Here is a 19,905-nt window from a genome sequence, read left to right as displayed (position 1 = left end):
AAAAGATATTTATAGATAATTGAAAAATGTGTCAAACAAATCTTAAGTTTTCCAAATCTTATATAGTTTCAAAACTTGAACAGTACTTGTGACAGCTCATACTTTTTAAGTAAGAAATGTCACACTGTATACATTAATCCAGCTGGTGGGGAAGATGTTGGGGAGTGAACTGTGCATTGTGACTGAAGTTCTTTTGTCACACCTCCCTTTCCAGTCGTATAGGTATTTCCCGTCCAATATTGAAGTCATCGAGTGGCTTGGGGCCTATTACATCGACACCCAGTTTTGTGAAAAAGCCATTCAGTACTTTGAAAGAGCTTCTCTTATACAGTAGGTAACTGTTACGATTTTATGTTTAGTTAAATGTCTACAATCTGATAGACATACTGAGTTCATGAACAGTTATTAGTGAACATTCAGGCATCGTTTTGATTTTCTTGTATTGTGTTTCATTTGACTTGGTCTTTATTATGATAAATATATTTCCTTTTTATGCAAATGTTTTAAAAAATACCTTCAAGGTACTTTTCTGTGTGTATTTTTCTTTTTCACATTTCAGTAAACAAGTATTATTTCTTTATCAATCAGAAAATGACTCTCTCATTCCAAAGACAAAGTTTCATTTCTGAAAGAGTCCTAATTGAAATGTTTCATTGGTCTCAGTTTGTAATTGATATACATTATATATTAAAAATCAGGACTTCCCTGGTGGCGCAGTGGTTAAGAATCCGCCTACCAATGCAGGGGACACGGGTTTGAGCCCTGGTCCGGGAAGATCCCACATGCCACGGAGCAGCTAAGCCCGTGTGCCACAACTACTGAGCCTGCACTCTAGAGCCCACGAGCCACAATTAATGAAGCCCATGTGCCACAACTACTGAAGCCCACGCGCCTAGAGCCCACAAGAGAAGCCACCGCAATGAGAAGCCCACGAACCGCAACGAAGAGTAGCCCCCGCTCACAGCAACTAGAGAAAGCCTGCGTGCAGCAACAAAGACCCAACGCAGCCAAAATTAAATAAATTTATTTTTTTAAAAAAAGAAAGAAAGCAGGAGTAGCAATATTAACTTCAGACAGAACAGAAATCAAACTTATAAAAAAATCAAATTCTTAAAAATGTCTTTAAATTCATATCAGAATGTTTTATACATTATTCAAAAATAATTGGGATATGTCATGTTGTGTTTTGTGTTTGGCCAAATTGAATTTTAACATTAGATATGGGGAAAGGGGAGCCGGGAGGGACAAGGTATCGGTAAGGGATTACGAAGTACAAACTACTATGTATAAAATAAATAAGATACAAGGATGTATTGTGCAGCACAGGGAATATAGCCAATATTTTATAATAACTATAAATGGAGTATAATCTATAAAAATTTTGAATCACTGTGTTGTACACTTGAAACTAATATTGTAAATCAGCTATACCTCAATTTGAAAAAAAATAAAAGAGAAGTGAGGAGAGCATTAAATTATTCCCTAGTCTTTTATTCCTTCAAATTTTGTTTTTCTCAGAAATTTTTAGTAGTAGTCTTTAGAAATTCTGGTCATGTTTATTTTAGAAAAGAAATTCACTTCTATTTTAAGGGAAAAAAAAGAATGAATAGATTTCTTTTTTACTTTCTTTTTAGTTGAAGTCTAATTGTTCAAACACAAGGTCAAAAATTGCCTCTTGGATACTAAATTTGCAAGCCTAAACCTAGGTTTCTAAGCCTTAGGTACTAAGTATAAGATATGGCAAAGGTAATAAAAATGGTTAAAATAGAATGCTGTGGTCTTTACGCAAACTGGCGAGGCAGTTCTTCTAAGAATGTCTAAACAAAGGTGTGAGTTAATTGAAGGGCTCTAAATGTAAATTTCCTAATATCAGTATGACAGATAATAATGAAGGAAATTGTATATATGCTGTTGTTAATAATAAAGACGACCTAATCAAATGTCAAAAAGTAATTGAAAGCTAGTACCGATATGTAGCTTAGCTTTATAAAACTGTTTGGCCATCACAGATTATTTTTGTTTCATCTCTAATTTCACATAATTTCTTTTACAGGCCTACACAAGTGAAGTGGCAGCTGATGGTAGCTAGCTGTTTTAGAAGAAGTGGTAAATGCTTTAATTTTATTCACTTTAATATATGTTGCTTGTTTCTATCTTTTAGGTAATTATGCATATAAATGTGTTCCTATTGTAGATTTATTTATTAAGATTAACTTTTGATAGTACACATATCAAACATTATACGAAAGACACAGTGTTTACTACGTACAGTTAAAAGTTACGTTTACTAACCCGCATCCCCTGCATTGGAAGCGGGGAGTCTTAACCACTGGGCCGCCAGGGAAGTCCCATCTAGTCACCTCATTCTAAACATCCTGTGTGCTCTACCCAATGTGTGAGCCTCTCTCACACCTGAAAAGCTGAGGAGAGCCCAGAACTGGGGCCGCAGGACCTGATTTTGTACAGCAGATGTCACTAGTCATCCTGGTTGTGTTTTCAGTGTCAGTCTTTATCTCGTCCTGTGCTGCTGGCCTGTTCTGCAGTGTCAGTGTGTTAATGGTTTGGGACTAGCCATGAAGTGAATGATACTGTTAAAATGTCAGGATTAAGCAGGAGATAAATGTTAACACTGTGGTTAAAATGTTTAGTTAAAATAACATGCTAATGTAGTTAAGTGTGAAAAATGCAGTCCCTCTTATAGAGCAACCAGATGTCCAGGAGAGCTCCCTCACCCAGGGAAGCGCGAGCCGTGACCACCGGCAGCGGTCCCCGCCGTTTCTTAGGGCCCTCTGTCTGCCTCCGAGAGCCCCTCAGGTGGCAGCGGGACACAGGTGCGGTGTGACCTCAGGTCATTTTGCGGGTTGGTCTCTAATGTTACCGTGTTTCCTGTTGGCGGAAAGACCTCTCTGTATACACATTTCATTTATGTCAGGGCGAGTCCGAGTTGCCTGCGCACGTGTAGTGCCTGTCCTGTGACGTGTGTGTGTGTGTGTGTGTGTGTGTGTGTGTGTGTGTGTGTGTGTGTGTGTGTGTGTGTGTGTGTGTGTGTGTGTGTGTGTGTGTGTGTGTGGCCAGGGGAAGAGCGGCCACCTTAGCCGGCCCGGCCGCGCTCTGGGTGCTCCGCTCTCCGTCTTGTTCAGCCTCCACCCCGACACCCCCTTGTGCAGGAGGCCCAGACGTAAGGGCATAACTCTTTCCTGAGATTTTAGCAAAGGTCTTTGATCCAAAATTCGTTTTTCCTATTCTTTGCTGCCATGTGAAGCTAAATTATTTTATTACAAAACAAAATGCTTTCTGTAAACTTTTTAATGTTTGAATATAAAAACTGCAAAACAAGTTATTTTTCATCTTTTCCAAGTGAATAACATTGAAATTAATGTTATTACTTCATTTTAAGAAGTAGAACTAAGTTTCAACCATTTACTTCCGCTCTGCACCTTTTTCAGATTTATTTTGTCTGTACATTTTCTTCCAGAAGTTATATTGAGGGACCTCCCTGGCGGTCCAGGTGTTAGGACTCCTCACTTCCACCGCATGGGGCACAGGTTTGATCCCTGGTCGGGAACTAAGATCCCACATGCTGCACAGCCAAAACAAACAAACAAAAAACAGAAGTTATATTGGGAACGGTTGTTTATGCCTGTGGCAAACATGGAAGTCATCCTTCTAAACCAATGAAATGGTGCCAGAATATTGAATTTAAATTAGTATTTTGCTGAACCTGTTCATTTCTATAATCTGCTAGTATGTTTGTTTTTCCTCCTTCACTTATAGGTAACTACCAAAAAGCATTAGATACTTACAAAGATATTCACAGAAAATTTCCAGAAAATGTTGAATGTAAGTGAGACTACATTTTGTAACTTTGAAAGTATAGGTTCTCACATTTTATGTCCTAATATGTAATAATTACCTTTGCTACAGTAATTGCATACATAGATACCAACCTATAATTTGCGGTACATGTTTAAATATGTGGTTATAGGATCAGAAAATTTGACTATGCAAGTACACATTTTTATAGAATTTAATTCTTGACGGATTTAAATACACCACTGAATTCTCTTCAGTAGTAAACAGATCTATATTTCAAAGCTTTATGAAATTTTAAGAATAAATTTTGTTTTATTATTTTTTAAAGTTCATAAACTGGTATTTTATAGAAAAGGCATTTTATTTATTTAAAAAAATTCTTTTTTATAAATTTATTTATTTTATCTTTGGCTGCATTGGGTCTTCGTTGCTGCAGGCGGGCTTTCTGTAGTTGCGGCGAGCGGGGGCTACTCTTCGTTGTGGTGCGCGGGATTCTCATTGCAGTGGCTTCTCGTTGCGGAGCACAGCCTCTAGGCGCGCAGGCTTCAGTAGTTGTGGTACGTGGGTTCAGTAGTTGTGGCTCTCAGGCTCTACAGTGAAGGCTCAGTAGTTGTGGCGCACGGGCTTCGTTGCTCCGCGGCATGTGGGATCTTCCCGGGCCAGGGATCGAACCCATCTCCCCTACATTGGCAGGCGGATTCTTAACCACTGTGCCAGCAGGGAAGCCCTAGAAAAGCATTTTAAACCATCCATTTAATTATAACTTTTTGAGACTGAAAAAATACCTTTAGAGTTTATGATAATAGAACATTAATAATCTTGCTGATACTGGTAGCAAATTAATTTTAAAACATTATGTTATATGTAACTTATTTCCGTTTTATAAAGTTGGCTTTGTATAAAATATTCATTTCTTCCAATCTTATAGCACAGTGGATTTGATGCAACCTGAAGTAACAGTGTTACAGTAACAGCAACAAGATCAGGATCCGGAAAAGTACAAAATAACCATATTCATAGGTCTCATATTCTCACTAAACTATATATGGCCCCAGTAGCTTTGTGACTAAAGGAAAAAGGGAAGATACAGTGGGTTTTATAATCTTTACTATTTATAAGAAAATAAAAAGTAATTCCTTGGGAAGAAGAAAATCCTTTCAACTCTTACTTCAGTTGTGTTGAGACACAGAGGAGAGTAGATAAAAGGTCCCTGGAAGACGTCATAGCTCCTAGCTTTACTAACATCCCTCCAACAAATAAAATAATGTGTTTGAAAAGACCGTTTTGAATGTTGTCCTTCAATGACCATGCACACAAAACAGCACATTTCAGTAAAAACAGATCTTTTCTGGGCCACGTTTTCAGTGGCGCAGCCTGATCCAGGGGTTAGATGTGCTGCATGTTCCTTCAGTAATATTTTTCTCAATTTGACTTTTGTGAAAGCAGAGAGCTCAGAATTCTGGCCTTTGGTAAGAGCCTAGGGGCGAGGAGTTTTGTAATGCTGGTCACATGTGGGTCCATTAGCTCACAGCAGTTTCTGATTGCCAGTCAGAAAACAGGATACATGGGAATTACTTGTAAAACTTGTAAAAACTACAAATCTGTAGCCGAGCCCACAGAGATTCTCATGCAGGTTTGCAGTGGACCCGGGTCTCTGATTTTTCCTATTTCTTTTTTTTTTCTCATCTATTTATTTTTCTGTTTCTTTTTTAACAGCTTTTAATGTGATTCTTAACTTCAGTCACATTGGGGAACTGATAACTTTAAAGATTAAATGAGAGCAGTAATAGCTTTTGGGGAATGGAAACCCAGCAGTCCGCTGGGCAGAGCTTCTCAGCTTCAGCAGCACTGACATTTGGGATCGGATAATCCTGTGCTGTGGGGCCATCCTGTGGATTCTAGAATGTTCTAGCAACATCCCTGCCCTCCACCCACTGGGTGCCAGGAGCACACCTCCTGTTATGACATTGTCAGGTGTCCCCTGGGGATGCAGCTGCTGCCGGTTGAGGACCACTGCAGTAGCTGCAGCACCTCCGCACCGGACAGCAAAGAGAGCATCTCCAAGCAAGGCCACTTTTCTTTCTTTAGAGAGAGTTTAAGATTCACTGTAAAAGTTGAATGATTGGGACTTCCCTGGTGGTGCAGTGGTTAAGAATCCACCTGCCAGTGCAGGGGACACGGGTTCGAGCCCTGGTCCGGGAAGATCCCACATGCCACGGAGCAACTAAGCCTGTGTGCCACAACTACTGAGCCTGCGCTCTAGAGCCCATGAGCCACAACTACTAAACCTGTGCTCTAGGGCCCGCGAGTCACAACTACTGAGCCCGCGCGCCAAGAGCCCGTGCTCCGCAACAAGAGAAGCCACCGCAATGAGAAGCCCGTGCACCGCAATGACGAGTAGCCCCTGCTTGCTGCAACTAGAGAAAGCCTGCGTGCAGCAACGAAGACCCAACGCAGACAAAAATAAATAAATAATTTATTTTTTTGAAAAACTGTTTAAAAAAAAAAAAGTTGAGTGATTATCTGTGCCGTGGGGAATGTCCAAGGTACTTTGGCCTGTTTAATTTTCAAAACAGGTGTAATCAGTAGTCTGCCTTATGGTAGCATAGGAAAAACACTTGCACTCATGTAAGGTCTCACTTTGAGCAGAGTACTTTTCTGATGAACCCAAAGGGTGATTTTGTCTTAAAATACATTCTTCTGTTATCAAAAATTGACCTGTAGTCGAGTATTATTTGTAGAAAATGTAAATTACCTTCTTACTGTGCATTATCAGGGTAAATGTATACATAGGCAATTTACGCAGTAGTAATGTGTGACATTTTAGATTATTTTAGTACCATTACTTTTGTAATACATTAATGGTCATGAATTAGTCACTAACTTACAAATTTTTATGGGGTGACTGCAGTGCTGGTACACAGCACTGTTCCCGCCCTGTGGGTGTGGCAGAAAACAAGACAGACCAAAATCCTGGCCTCATGGAGCTTGGATTCTAGTGGGAAGAAAAAGACAATAAACAAGTATATAGTATGTCAGGAGTCGTAAGTGGTATAAAGGAGAAGCAGGTGAGGAGATAAAGGCTCAGGTTATAGATGCTGTGGTCTCTCCTGAAGGGCGGGTGGCAGAGTCCCTCTAAACCGTCTTCCCAGGAGGTCAGTTCTCAGAGGGCCAGGAATACAAAGTGCACTGATTTTTCAAGAGAAACAAACCCTGTTTGTGAGCAGCATTCCTACCCGGGTCCCAGAAGACTGAGCTTACTGATTTATTGTTCTTTGAACACCATGGATAAATACTTTTCTAAAAATATTTTTCATAATTTAGGTCTACGTTTCTTGGTTCGTCTCTGCACAGATATTGGATTAAAAGAAGTTCAAGAATATGCAACAAAACTCAAGAGATTGGAAAAAATGAAAGAAATCAGGGAACAGGTATGTCATGTGAGCCGAAAACTGCTGTCAGTTTTGAAAATGTCAGCCTTCTGTAGCTCAGCTGAGTGATGTCTGGGCTTCTGTCAGTAAAATTAAGTTGCAGTTATTTTTCTGCTGTGGCATGAAAGGAAAAATAACTAAAACTCTAGTTTTAGGATAAAATTCAGTCAAAATCTAGTTCCTAATCAGAGAAAGTGCAGTAGATTCAGTGTAGTCTTTAGTGGAAATCTACTAATAGACTAACAATTGTAATTTCTCCAGTACAAAATAGCTGCAGGTTAAGTTGTAGACGTAACTTCAGCTGGAGAGTCTCGTGGCCTGTGGAAACCAGGAGACAGTCACTTGCCTACAACAGCAGTTCACTGGGCTGCTGTGTTGCATCGTAGGGCACGGCTCTGAGGATGGCTGATACAGAGGCTTCAGGTGTATTTCTGTGTTCCCTGCAGTGTTTTACTTCTGTGAGAGAATAATCCCTCCTGTGTTTGAGCCTAGAATATTTAAATCTTTAACATGATTTCTGAGTATCCGCCTTTCATAGAAAGAAAATTCTTTAAGCTTAAGCTTTTCCAAAAATTTAATTACCTTGGGTAATTAAATCTAAATTTCGTATTTGCTTTCAAAATGTCGTTATCTTGTTTTTGCTTTGAGGATGTGACCTGATTGTTTTATTCTCTTTTTTAAATTGTCAGTTGCAAAAGCATTATGAGCATGACCTTAAAAATCCTATAAAACATCAAGTTAGTATTAAAATGCCACTGCTAGGGTATATAGTTACAACCTGCTGTGAAGACCAGCTGAATACCACATACCAATTGCTAATTTAATTAGATAACCTGTGTGAAAGTTTTGTAAAATTAAACTAGTACAAATTGGAAGATCAAATTATCATAACTATCATCATAATTACTATTACATTTGTTTCATGAAGAAGAATCAAAAAGAAGTATCTATTTCAAACCATGAAATTCTTTGGAGCTCAAAACTAGTTCTGTGAAGTTACTTAGTGTAGAACCGTGGGTGCATCTGGAAGTCTTCAGACTTCGTAAGTTTAAGCATCAGTGGTTTGTCACTTATGAATGGTGACCGAACGGTGCACATGAGCTCAGGCAAGTTCTGGATCCCGCATGGGGCCCATGTGCTGACCCCGCAGCCGAGTGGGAGTGGGCCTCCCGGCCGGACGCCCCCCACCCCAGTGAGGAGCTGGGAGCCTTCTAGCTCCTGCTTCCGGGGGCCGCACTCAGGCTTTAGGAAACATGGATTCCGAGGACTCCTGGGAAGTGAAATTGAGGGGTCAGGTCGAGACCTGTGCCCACCACGCACCCTCCTCAGAGCCCCCCGCCAGCCCCTGCCCTCCTTGAATCTAGACGGCCTGGGCCGCTACAGGCGCTCCTCTCCTGACGTGGCGGCCCATCACCCCGCGGTTCCCCCCCGACACTGCACCCCCTGTCCTGATTGTTCTCGTTTGCTCATGGGGGCTTGTGATTTTACTGTTGTCAATGAGTACCGAATGTCACTGCAGTGGCTTTCCCTTTCTAATTACTACTCGGCCTGTTGATTCCTCTTCATCACAGTATTTGTGTATTCAGTGAACATAGTCAGCTTTTGTCTGTGTCTCTCATAGACCTGACCTTTTATCCTTATGTTGTACTCGCCATGGCGTAATTAAGGACACTTAGTAAGCTCAGACGAGTTACAGTTGATGCATTTAAATTACGCAGTGCTTACCTTACCTGCTCACCCATGTGAGTGCTGTGTCGCTGTGCTCGAGCAGTGTCTCTCTTCCTAATGCCTTATCACTGCCGCACTGCACCTGCATCACTTAGATACACGCTCTCGTCCCAGCCGTTCCTTCGTCTTCCTTTACGTCGCAGTCCTTATCCACAGAGCACTTTCTTTCTGTTTCCTTGAGATCAGTTTCTCCATTGTTCTTCGGGACTGCTTATTAAATCTTACATAAAGAGAAACATTTTCTTGGTGTTTTCTCACTTATATTTTACGTATGAACACAAAATTGAGGGGGAAATTAGTGGAAAAGGTCAGTCCTAGGAGAGAGAGCAGAGGCTTACAGAGAAGGAGTCCTGTGGGTATGAGAGCAGCCTACTCGGGAAATCGCTGCGTGCCCCCATGCGTTTGTCTAGATTGTGAGCCGTGGGGCAGGCGCCCTGTTTCCTGGCTGCGTGGTGCATGAGACGCTATTCGTTATGAAACAAAATGTCACAAATCAATGCCTGAAGTAAGGATGCTATCCTTTTCTAAATTTGAACTTAAAACTTCTTGTTACTTTTCCTGTGTGTCTCCTGTTTAGAATCTGTCTCAATGCAAAAACTTAACGTTTTTCCTTCGTAATTAGGATTTCTTCATAAAATAATTGCCGAGGCCTGTGTAATACCTCTTGTACAGATATATCTTGATTTCTTTGAATATTTCCACATGGTTAGGTATCTTTTTTCCAGTTGGTGACTTTCTACAGTCTGTCTAGCTTTCAGGTGTTCCTTGCTAAAGCACTGTGGGCCTCTGTGAGCGTCTGTAGTCGAGCTCGTCCATATTGTTAACTGGAGACGTTTGGGAACCAGCCACAGGGTTGAGACCAGGGATGTCCTGGATAACCACGCCACACCTTTACCTGAGCTGCTAGAAGGAATGCAGAGCTCAGCCCCAGTCTTTATCCCGTCCTTTCCCCTGCAAGTGCTGACAGTGGCAGAAGTTTGGCAGCAGAAAAGAAAAGGAGTGAAGAGGCTGGGTGGCCTTTCCTGATCTCCCTCCTCTGCTTGCAGTTTCCCCTCCTCCGACCTGATGACGTCTGCTCAGCTGGACATCAGCGACCAGCAGCGGCAACACCCAGTGCGTGATGAGTGTGGGCCGCTCTAGCCCTTTGCACGTACTGGCCAGTTTAATCGTCACAGGAGTCCTATGCTATGATGTTGGATGTGGTTTTATTATTACTGTTCTTTAAGATGAGAAACCTGAGGCCCGTGGTTGCAAAGCAACTTTCTCCAGGTCACACAGCTGTTGGGGGGTAGGCCTCGAATTCACATCCAGGAAGGCCAGCTTCTGAGTCCAGGCTCCTGGCTGCCATGCTCTGCTCCCTTACAGATAGTAGAGAAAAAGGATGATGAGAGTAATTACTTTCAGTTGGTGTATAGTCCTTACTTTTCTGCATCCAGGAAGTTGGTAGCTCACTCCATGAGCTAAACTGGAATGTACCTCTGTGAGCTCACTCTAATTTGGTCAGAGCTAGGACCTCAGAACAGTGCTCTCCAAGTGTGGCCTGTGGACCCTCAGAGCCTCAGAATCGCCTGGGCTTCTTACAAAGTCTTGGGCCTCACCCCAGACTACCCCAACCCCAGAATTAAAGTCTCCGGATATGGAGTCCAAGAATCTATGTGGTTTTTAAACAAGTTCTCAAACTAATTTTTTATTCACAGACATTCCAGAAGCACTGGTGTAGTGTTATGCTTCCGAAGGGTTACCTTCAAACGATCAAACACCAGCTCAGGATACAGAATCTGCTTTAAGGGGAAAAGTAAACACACAATAAATCAGGCCGTGGATTTTTAAAAACTGTTTTAAAACGGAAAGGGATTTGTGTAGACCTAAGAAGGAAAGATAAACAGATTCAGGGTTATGTGGATGGGGGTGATGGACCTCCCCAGGCCCCCAGCTCCAGTCTTAAAGCATGAAAGCTAGAAACTCATTTCTCTGGGCTGACTTTTCAGAGAAGTGCGTCCTCTTCTGGAACATTTATGGAGAAGGCGGCTGTTCTCGCCTTTGTGCTGGGGGCCTGTGTTCCTGGGCGGGGAGGAAGCTTTGTGCCCTGTTCGCAGAGCCGTGGCAAACAGTCCCGGGCGTTGGGTGGAGCCGCCCCCCAGCACTGTTGGGTTTTAAGAGACAGTTCGCATTTTCGCTTCGCTGAACAGAAGAACGTTAGCTGCAAGGAACTCTTCAAACTTTATTGCACGAATGGAAGAGAGCAAAATGGGAAGACAGGAGTTGAAGGCTGAGTATTTTAAAAATGCCAAGGAAGAGAAAAATACCAGCCCACACCAAAGAGGATTAAGGGACAAAAGGAAACGATTAGGAGGGAAAAAGAAGATGGGGAAAGAGAGAGTTTACAAAACACAAAGTTTGTTTTGTTTTTTTTTCCCGGTACGCGGGCCTCTCACTGCTGCGGCCTCTCTGGCTGCAGAGCACAGGCTGCAGACGCACAGGCTCAGCAGCCATGGCTCACGGGCCCAGCCGCTCCGCAGCATGTGGGATCTTCCTGGACCAGGGCACGAACCCGTGTCCCCTGCATTGGCAGGCGGACTCTCAACCACTGCGTCACCAGGGAAGCCCCCAAAACACAAAGTTTTAATTGCTCATTCACAAATGAAGTACATTAATAATTTGTTCCTTTTTAAAAATCGAATTTCTAAATTTTTACAATATTCAAAAGGAGAATTCCTCTCCCAGTATTTGCCATTTTCCCCCCAAAGAAGTCAAATAATTTCAAGAAATTCTTTGTTTTGGCCAACTTAAAATAATATGTGACATTCAAAACTAATGTAAAATATAGTTGGTACTTATCCTCAAATTTCCAGTTATACCAGAAGCTAGTTGAGCAGAAACCTTTTTGGTCTCAAAAGCGTTCTTAAAAGTTCTTAAAAAGAAAAAGATTTTGTATGAAGATCTCATAAAGACACAGCTTTAAATTAACTGTGAAGGAAAAATGCAAAATTTTTAAAGTTTACGTATGTAATGAAAGCTGCGAGAATGTTTCACCCATTTTATACATTACTGCATTTATAAAGTTCAACAGAAACACAGGATAATTCATATAGCATTCATCCTTGGTATCAAGTGTGTGGTGATTTGGGCCGTGACGTTTTCCAGGGTGAGACTCCGCAATGCTCTGGTTAAAGGCCGTGGAGTCCTCGCCTGCTGGCATCACCCTGTGCTGGGTCCTTGGTTCACCTGTTCAGGAGACACTTGACATGGACGAGGTGCTCCAGCTGCTCGTCACCTGGCAGGAGAACGAGACAAACACAGGTCGCTTGTTGCCCAGCAGAGACACGCAGCGTGTGCACTGGATGGGGTTCGGCCCATGACCAGGGGTCCGAATGGTCCCCGGGGGAGGTGTGGCTGGACCTCAGGGCCTGGCGTGGAGACGGGAAGGTGTGAGAGAGGTCCGAGGGCAGGAAGGTGCGGCCACGTTCGTGAGTTCTTTGGAGTTGAAGCTGCAAAGAAGCGTCTTAAATTCTGTTTTCTCTTGAATTTGAAGTCAGAGCCAATCTTCTTAAGGATCCTTAACTAGGTAACAACTGCTCCTTGTTCTAAGACAGAAATCTAATTCTTACGGAATAAAAGCCCAGGATGGTGGACGGAACCCTGGGCTTTCCTCCCCAACCCCAGTCCGCTCCAGACCTGGTTCTCTTCAGTAAGATGAGGACAGTGTTCTCGGCTGGCCTTCACAACCGTCCACGGTGAACTTAGGTTTGTCCCAGTCTGTCACCGACATTGCTAGAAAACGACCGCATCCTTGGATGTCAGAAACGTCAAATCGCTGCGAGAGTTTGCAGCCCTCACCCTTGGGTCCTGTGACCACTGTCCTCCGGGGGCAGGTGACAGTGTGACAATGTGGGGCTGCGCGGGTCCTGGAGACTCTGCCTGTCCCCTGCAGGAGAGCAGTGTCGTGTGTTCACGGCGGGGAGAAAACACTTTCCCGACACTTACCTGTTCAATTTTCCATCATTTTATTTATATCTACTTTGCTCCTCTTCTCTTTGTACCTTCTTCTCTCATTGTTTCCCCCAAAGTGGGTATGGCATCTTTTTTTTTTCATATTATTGAAGAAACAAATGTTATTCTAAAAATTCAGGTAGATTACTTTTGTAAGTAACGTTTTAATTCAAATAAAAATGTGTTAAGGAAAAAGTGAAAATCGTTCAGCCACGACTTTGAGATCACTGTTAGCATTTTGACATTCATAATCCCAGGCATTTTTACAAATATATGCAAACATATCAATACGTTTTTTTTTTTTTTTTTTTTGCTGTATGCGGGCCTTTCACTGCCGCGGCCCCTCCTGTTGCGGAGCACAGGCTCCGTCGCGCAGGCCCAGCGGCATGGCTCACGGGCCCAGCTGCCCCGTGGCACACAGAATCCTCCCGGACTGGGGCACGAACCCGCGCCCCCCGCATCGGCAGGTGGACCCCCAACCACTGCGCCACCAGGGAAGCCCTATCAATACGTTTTTTAAATGGAACTTTTTTTTTTAAACAAAAATGGATTTTTATAAAAATACTGTCTTGTAACCTGAGTTTTCCCCTCACTGAGGAAGATAACATGGCAGCTTCCCATGTCAGCAAAGGCAGGCCTCTGTCGTTTTTTGCCCCTTTCTGTGGCTGTTTGACGTGTCAGTGTTGCTGTGATGAGAATCTTCTGTCAGTCCCGCTTCCGTACCTCACACCCCTGGAAGTGAGTCCGGATTCCTGGGAACTTTATGAGGTGTTGAAACTCTGAGAAGGCGGCAGTGTCTCCTGCTGAGAACAAAACGTGACGCTCTAGTGCGCCTGTGTCCCTGGGCCTGTGGTCTGCCCCCTGGCATTCGCTGTGGGGCTGGGGCCCGTTTGCACCGGCCCCTCCCAATAAGTTGTTATTGTTGTGCCTACTTTATTTTCAGAGTTTCATGTTCTCTTTCTCCAGAAGGTTTCCCCAAACTGGACCTCATCTTAACCCCCTCCAGTCACGCGGCTGACGCGTCCCTCCCCGAGACCCTCACGGCCATGGTGTGAATGTAGCGGCCACTTTGACCTTTCCAACCTGCCTGACGGAGCCCCGCTCTGTCATCCCCTCCCTGTCCCTTTAGTTCCCGGGGCTCCGGGGGGTGGCGGGACCTGACCCTCTGAGGGCTCCCCTTCATTCCGTCCCCTGAAGGCCCCGCGACCCAGCCTCTGGGTGTGGATGGTCTGAGAGAAGACTTGGCCGAGTCTCCACAGGTCACATTGCTTTAAACTTAGAACCTTATCGAGCCTATGTGCCGGTAAACGTTCTTGTCTCACTTGTGACATCGCCGTCTCTGTAACCTCCACACGGACTCGCTGCTCCAGCTGCTATGGCGACGGGGACACAAGATTGATCACGGTGGGGTTTATTGATTTCCAGTGGCAAATGGGTGGAAGAGGACGAGAACCCTGACCTCTACCCACAGACGAGTGAGTGGAGTCATGGGGGCCTCGGGGAGTGAGGGGGGCTGGCCGGGGGAGCTGGTGGAGCTGGGGGACAAGCCCACGAGGAGGAGGCCGCACCGGGGAGGGGGCGTGCGGTCCCGGGCCCAGGAGGATGGAGTCTGAGCCCACGGCGGGCGCCAGTCCACTCGGGTCCATGGGGCTCGGCTGAGTCAGCCGGCTCTGGGTTCTCCCGGGAGCAAAGCAGGCCACGTCCCCACGTGCCCCACCTGGGGGTCTTGATGCAGATGGGCTTGCCATGGCAGGGGGCTTCCAGGCTGGAAAACAGCGAGGGCTTGAGGGGGTGAATTAGGCAAAGGCGGGTGAAAGCCAAAGCATGGGAAAGTTCTAGACAGGCGCAAAGACGGTGTGACGGGGGCAGTCATCGACGCGCGTGCTCACTTTCCTAGGTTGTCCTGTGCTAAGCTTACAGTTTCTTAGATCTTTCCCACGTTTGATTTGGAAAAAAGTTTCAAGTTACGTGGACATTTGTTTTTATGAGTTTAATTATTTTATTGTCTACGTCTTACAGATATGCTGGCAATTACTAATCTGAAATAAAATCTGATTAGAGATATTAAAATATTTATTTTGTTGCATCATTTTTAGATTTTCTTTTGTTTGTGAAGGCAGAGGGAGAGATGGAGTTCTGGGGAGGTTTCTTTTTAATAGAAAAAACTCAAGCATGTTTACATATATTTGAAGTTCCTAAGTTTTAGGAGAGTGTTTCATTTTACAAAAATGAGCCTTTTGTTTTGTTTTGTTTTGTTTTGTTTTTTGCGGTACGCGGGCCTCTCACTGTTGTGGACTCTCCCGTTGTGGAGCACAGGCTCTGGGCGCGCAGGCTCAGCGGCCATGGCTCACGGGCCCAGCCGCTCCGCGGCATGTGGGATCTTCCCGGACCGGGGCACGAACCCGTGTCCCCTGCATCGGCAGGCGGACTCTCAGCCACTGCGCCAGCAGGGAAGCCCAGTCTTTTAGTGTTTTGAATTTTATTTTATTTTTTATACAGCAGGTTCTTATTAGTCATCTATTTTATACATATTAGTGTGTACATGTCAATCCCAATTCAATTCATCCCACCACCATCCCACCCCCCTGCCACTTTCCCCTCCTTGGTGTCCATACGTTTGTTTCTCTACATCTGTGTCTCTACAGAAATGAGTCTTGAATCATTGAAAAAGATTGTTTTTTTTCTTCCTAGGAGACTACAATGTCAGTAATCCCATCTGTGACCTGATAATTTATAAATATTTGGGGAGTTGTCAGGGTTGGGGGAATAAATGGTGTCCTTTGAATTAATGATGAAATTATGTTTACATTACTGAAGATCTAAATAAGATACCAATCTATGTTAAGAAATTTTAATTCAATTGTAAATAGTTGTCAAAAGCCGTCTGTTTCTGCTCACTGACTACCCTCTTCTCTAAACAAACCATTATTCATACAAGAGCCTGGAGTCAGCATTTAATCAGAAGCTCTAACTTAGGCGCAGCAAAGCGTGTAAAAAGAAACCTAAGAATGTCACAGTTTGGAGATAATTCTTATGTCTTAAGGGTGAGTTGGTGTCTAAGAAAGTAGACTGTTGGGCAGATCTTAGGTATAGAGATTTAACAGTGCCTTTATTGTGGAAGCTGACTTTCAAAACCCTGTTGTCCTTTAATCATGTCAAGTGGGGCTAAAGCAGAAATAGCCCATTCGCAAGGTCCCCTTCTCCCTCCACCCCTTCAGCCACTGCGTTTAAGACCTGAGCTTTCACATCTGGGAAATACTTGGTTTTTAAGTTGTTTGCAGAAGCAAGGACGACCCTGCACTTTGAAGCCTGAGTGCCGTTCGCGTGTCTGGCGGGACTGGTGGCCCTTCTCAGGGTTTCCCCCGTACTTACAAGGCGGCCGGGCCTCCCTCCTGCGGGGCCGACTCAGGGGCCACTCCCAGTGAGCCCAGCCTCGGGAGGCAGGACAGTAAGGCCTAAGGGACGCACAGTTTAACGTGTGTTTTAGAAATCGGTGCTTGGTTATCATTGACCTTGAAGGACTATCATTTATTCCTGTTTTCATTACAGTACAGCTGACATCCAGTATGCCCTTCTAACGTGTCGCCTTCTTGCTTTAGCGCACCAAGTCCGGCAGGGATGGCAGCGGGGGTCCCCGCGGCAGGAGAGACGGGAGCGCTGGCAGTGGTGAGTGTCCCTGTTCCTGTCTCCCCGGACGTGCCAGTTGACAGATTTCTAGTACACGGGCTTCTAGAAGCACCTTGAAGTAATCTGAAGATGTCCTGTTTGTTTGTTTTATACACAGTTAAACTTCACCTACTCTACTTTTGTGAGCATCAGGCTGCTGTGTAATCGAGTGTTTGTAGGTGTTAGTGGGTGTTGGTTCCTGAATAAACGGACCTGTTTCTGCTAATTGATGAATAGACAGTTCACATTGGACAGATTATCACGGGTGTCCATACTAGTGGGTTTTACTGTGTCACGTTTTTTAGGTTGCGTTGTGAGGAGGCGCCATGGGGCCTGGGGTCGTCACCTGGATGCTGACAGACCTGTACACTTGTAGTGTAGCAGTGGTGCCGGTGTGGGCACTGGGCGGCATGGCCATGGTCCCAGCCGTAGCCCTGTGTCTCTGGACCAGCCACGCAAATGCTGTCGCTTTGGGCGATTCTGTGGCTGCTGGGGACACTGTTACTTAATAAGAAGGTTTGTTAAGTTTTCCTCCCCTTTTTCCCCATCAACAAAATCTACCTTCTGTCTCTACTTCAGGGGATAGTAGAAGTTATATTTAGGGGAAATTGGATGGTTTTAAAGAAACTAATTAGAAAAACAAATGCTAAATTGGGATCCGTATCATGTCCGCTCGTAGCACTGTCGTGCAGACAGGACCCGACGTCATCCTCTTGTGTCTGTCTGTGGTCAGGAGTCACAACAAAGAGAAATGCGACCCTCGGTTTAGGGAGGCCTTTCTTTCGTTCGTTCGTTCATTTACTGGATGCACGCTGGGTGCCGAGGACGTGGGGACGAATGAGACAGGGCCCCTGCCCTCAAGGAAATCAGGATCGACTTGGAAAGACACTCGGGCCCTGATCTGCTGAGGGCGCCGCCTGGCGGGGGTGGGGGCGCGGCTGGGACGGAGAGCACCCTCGACGGCGGAGCTCTGCTCCCTCGGTGCGCCCAGGCGCTGACAGCCAGTGCCGTGCCTGGTCCAGCGGGACATCTGGATTCCCCGAGGGTCAGTCCCGCTGCTCCAGCAGAAGCCCCAGGCCTGGTCCCAGGGACCAGCACCCAGAGCTTGAGAAGTTGGCAGGGCGGCCCTGAGCCTGGGCCCTGTGTGTGCCGGGGCCGCCCCTCACCTCCCCGCCTCTGCCCCTCCCCGTCCCATGCGTGTGGGTGGCCCTCCATCCAGGTCCTGGTCTGGAGACCTGTCCCAGCAGCTCTCAGTCCCTTGTCCAGCAGGGCCACCTGCGGTGGAATTCAGCATCTTGCGGAGTTTAGAGAAGTATGTATTGTGATGCATTAGCCATGTACCCTGTACCTCCCCTGGGGAGCACCTCCCCTGGGGAGCACCTCCAAGTCAAGGAGTCTCACTACTTCAGGGAAGCGTGAATATTCACACTAAGGATAAGCAATGGCCCGGAATAGCTGCAGGTCAAGTCAGGTTTTATTCTTGACGTGAAGTTGTGTTTCTGCCTGGAAACCTGGCTTTAGAGCTCTTTGGAATTTGGATTGTCGTTGAGGGGCTGTGGGCCTGCGTCTGCCAAAAGCATTGAAGCAGCTTGGGGAGGGTCTGGGCAGCCTGCCAGCTGGCCGAGGTGGGAGCTCTTGAACTGCGTGTCCCTCGAAGGAGTAACCCCCAGGGAAGTGTCAGTTACTTACTGAGTTCTAGGACCAGATTCACCACCCTCTAAGATCCTCCACGTCCCGCTGAAAATCTTGAGCTCAGAGTAACCCTAACGCACACCCATCACCAAGCCTGCCCTCGGTCCGCAGGGCCTTCCCTGGTCACCGTGGGCTTGTGACGTGTCGCTGAGGCCCCTGGGGGTCCTCACGTTCAGGGTCCACTTGGGAGACTCCAGCCCTCCAAGTGAGGTGTCCTGAGAGCTGCCGGTGCTGAGCCGGAGCCCAGACGACGGTGTCCACCCCAGAGAGTGGCCCCCGACCCGCCTCCCACGTGCCACCCCGCGCAGAGGAGGGCGCCTCCTGGGCCAGCCTCCCCACCACTGCCGTTTCTCTCTCAGTAGGTTTTCCTTTCTCCCATCCAGTGCGTTGCAGCCCAGCACAAACAGGCAGTCCTGGGGCACAAACACGCTTCTTGGAGCCGAAGCTCCGGCCGTGGGCCTTGTGGGCCAGGGGTCGTGGACCTGGCTCTGGGGCAGGTTTAAAGCAGCTCCCGGCTCCCGGGGGGCTTGCCTCTCTCTCTCTCTACACTTGCTCTTTTGTTCCTGTTTCCCATCATCGCCGACACCCCACTTCCTCCTGGGGCCCCTCCCTGTCCCCGGAGCCTGGCTCTCGGCCCCCCTCCAGCTCGCACAGGCCGGGGACCAGCCCGCCCAGCTTTGGGGTCTGAGCCCACTGGGCTTCCTCCTTGCTTCGCCTTGCGGCCCCTGGAACACCCTGGGCCCTGTGGATGAGCCCCCCCTCAGCAGCGTCCCGCCCCCGCCCCCTGCAGCCCCCCGTGGGCCGAGGTCGCTTGGCCATCCCTCTAGCTCCCAGCATGGCCTGCGTGTTGAAGGGTGCCCGGGGCCCACCACCTTCCACCTCTGCCCCGGGAGACCCAGCGGCACACGTCTCAGCCTGGAACTCTCTGGCACTCTGTCTGGATGAGACCCGCAGCTCAAATAGGGGAAAGGGACAATTTTCTATGTGGATCCAGGTGAGGCCAGCCTGGAGCTGTTAAGTATGATGTGTTAAAATTAAGTGCAGCGCCTACAACTAGGTTTTTAAAAGTGTTGCCTAGGAGAGAGGACCATAGGGAACATGTCATCATAATTATTCGTTTGTATAAAATGGCTGTTTCTGAAATGCCTGAGGGCCCTTGAAAATTGTTCTTTTTCTGTGCACCAGACTCTGGTCTCTGTTAATTTGCTGATTGACCTCAGCACCCTTCCTCACGTGTAGCAGATTTGAGTGTGTAGCAGAGTCACTGGGAAGGCTGGTTAAAACAGACCCGAGCCCCCAACCCCGGTGACCGGCCCGGGGTCCTGTGTTTCTGACCAGGTCCCAGCTGCCGCTGCTGGTCCTGGGACCACACCTGGAGAACCAATGCTGTATCTCAAAGGAGAGAATGCAGATTACATGCGGCCTCGTGTATGTAAAAGGTCACCACCACTACTACCACCAAACCCACGTTCACGTATGTGGCAGTCTCTGGTCACCCAGCCTCCGGGCTCCGTCACCCACAGGGGGTTCCCCCCGGGAGGTGGTGTGAGACCCGCCTGCACACGCCGATGCTGGGCAAACAGTA

General features: G+C 46.3%; 1 protein-coding gene across 9 annotated transcripts in view; it reads left to right on the top strand.

Annotated features, from left to right (window-relative positions):
* The window catches only part of IFT88 (intraflagellar transport 88), a 75,785-nt gene that overhangs the window by 54,176 nt on the left and 1,704 nt on the right, over positions 1-19,905 (top strand). For 4 of the 9 annotated variants that reach the window (XM_067713800.1, XM_067713807.1, XM_067713802.1 and 1 more), the window contains 6 exons: positions 215-330; positions 2,054-2,106; positions 2,702-2,848; positions 3,775-3,840; positions 7,138-7,244; positions 16,562-16,628. In XM_067713800.1, coding sequence (XP_067569901.1) covers positions 215-330; positions 2,054-2,106; positions 2,702-2,848; positions 3,775-3,840; positions 7,138-7,244; positions 16,562-16,628 — 556 coding nt within the window. Of the gene's footprint in view, positions 1-214; positions 331-2,053; positions 2,107-2,701; positions 2,849-3,475; positions 3,841-4,741; positions 5,092-7,137; positions 7,245-16,561; positions 16,629-19,905 lie in introns of those variants that run through there. The other 5 variants (XM_067713804.1, XM_067713803.1, XM_067713805.1 and 2 more) reach the window with 4 other exon arrangements.

Source organism: Pseudorca crassidens, chromosome 18 (genome assembly GCF_039906515.1).
Source record: "Pseudorca crassidens isolate mPseCra1 chromosome 18, mPseCra1.hap1, whole genome shotgun sequence".
Classification (NCBI taxonomy): domain Eukaryota; kingdom Metazoa; phylum Chordata; class Mammalia; order Artiodactyla; family Delphinidae; genus Pseudorca; species Pseudorca crassidens.
The sequence above is the reverse complement of the archived record's forward strand: the minus strand, read 5'-3'. Positions and strand labels throughout refer to the sequence as shown.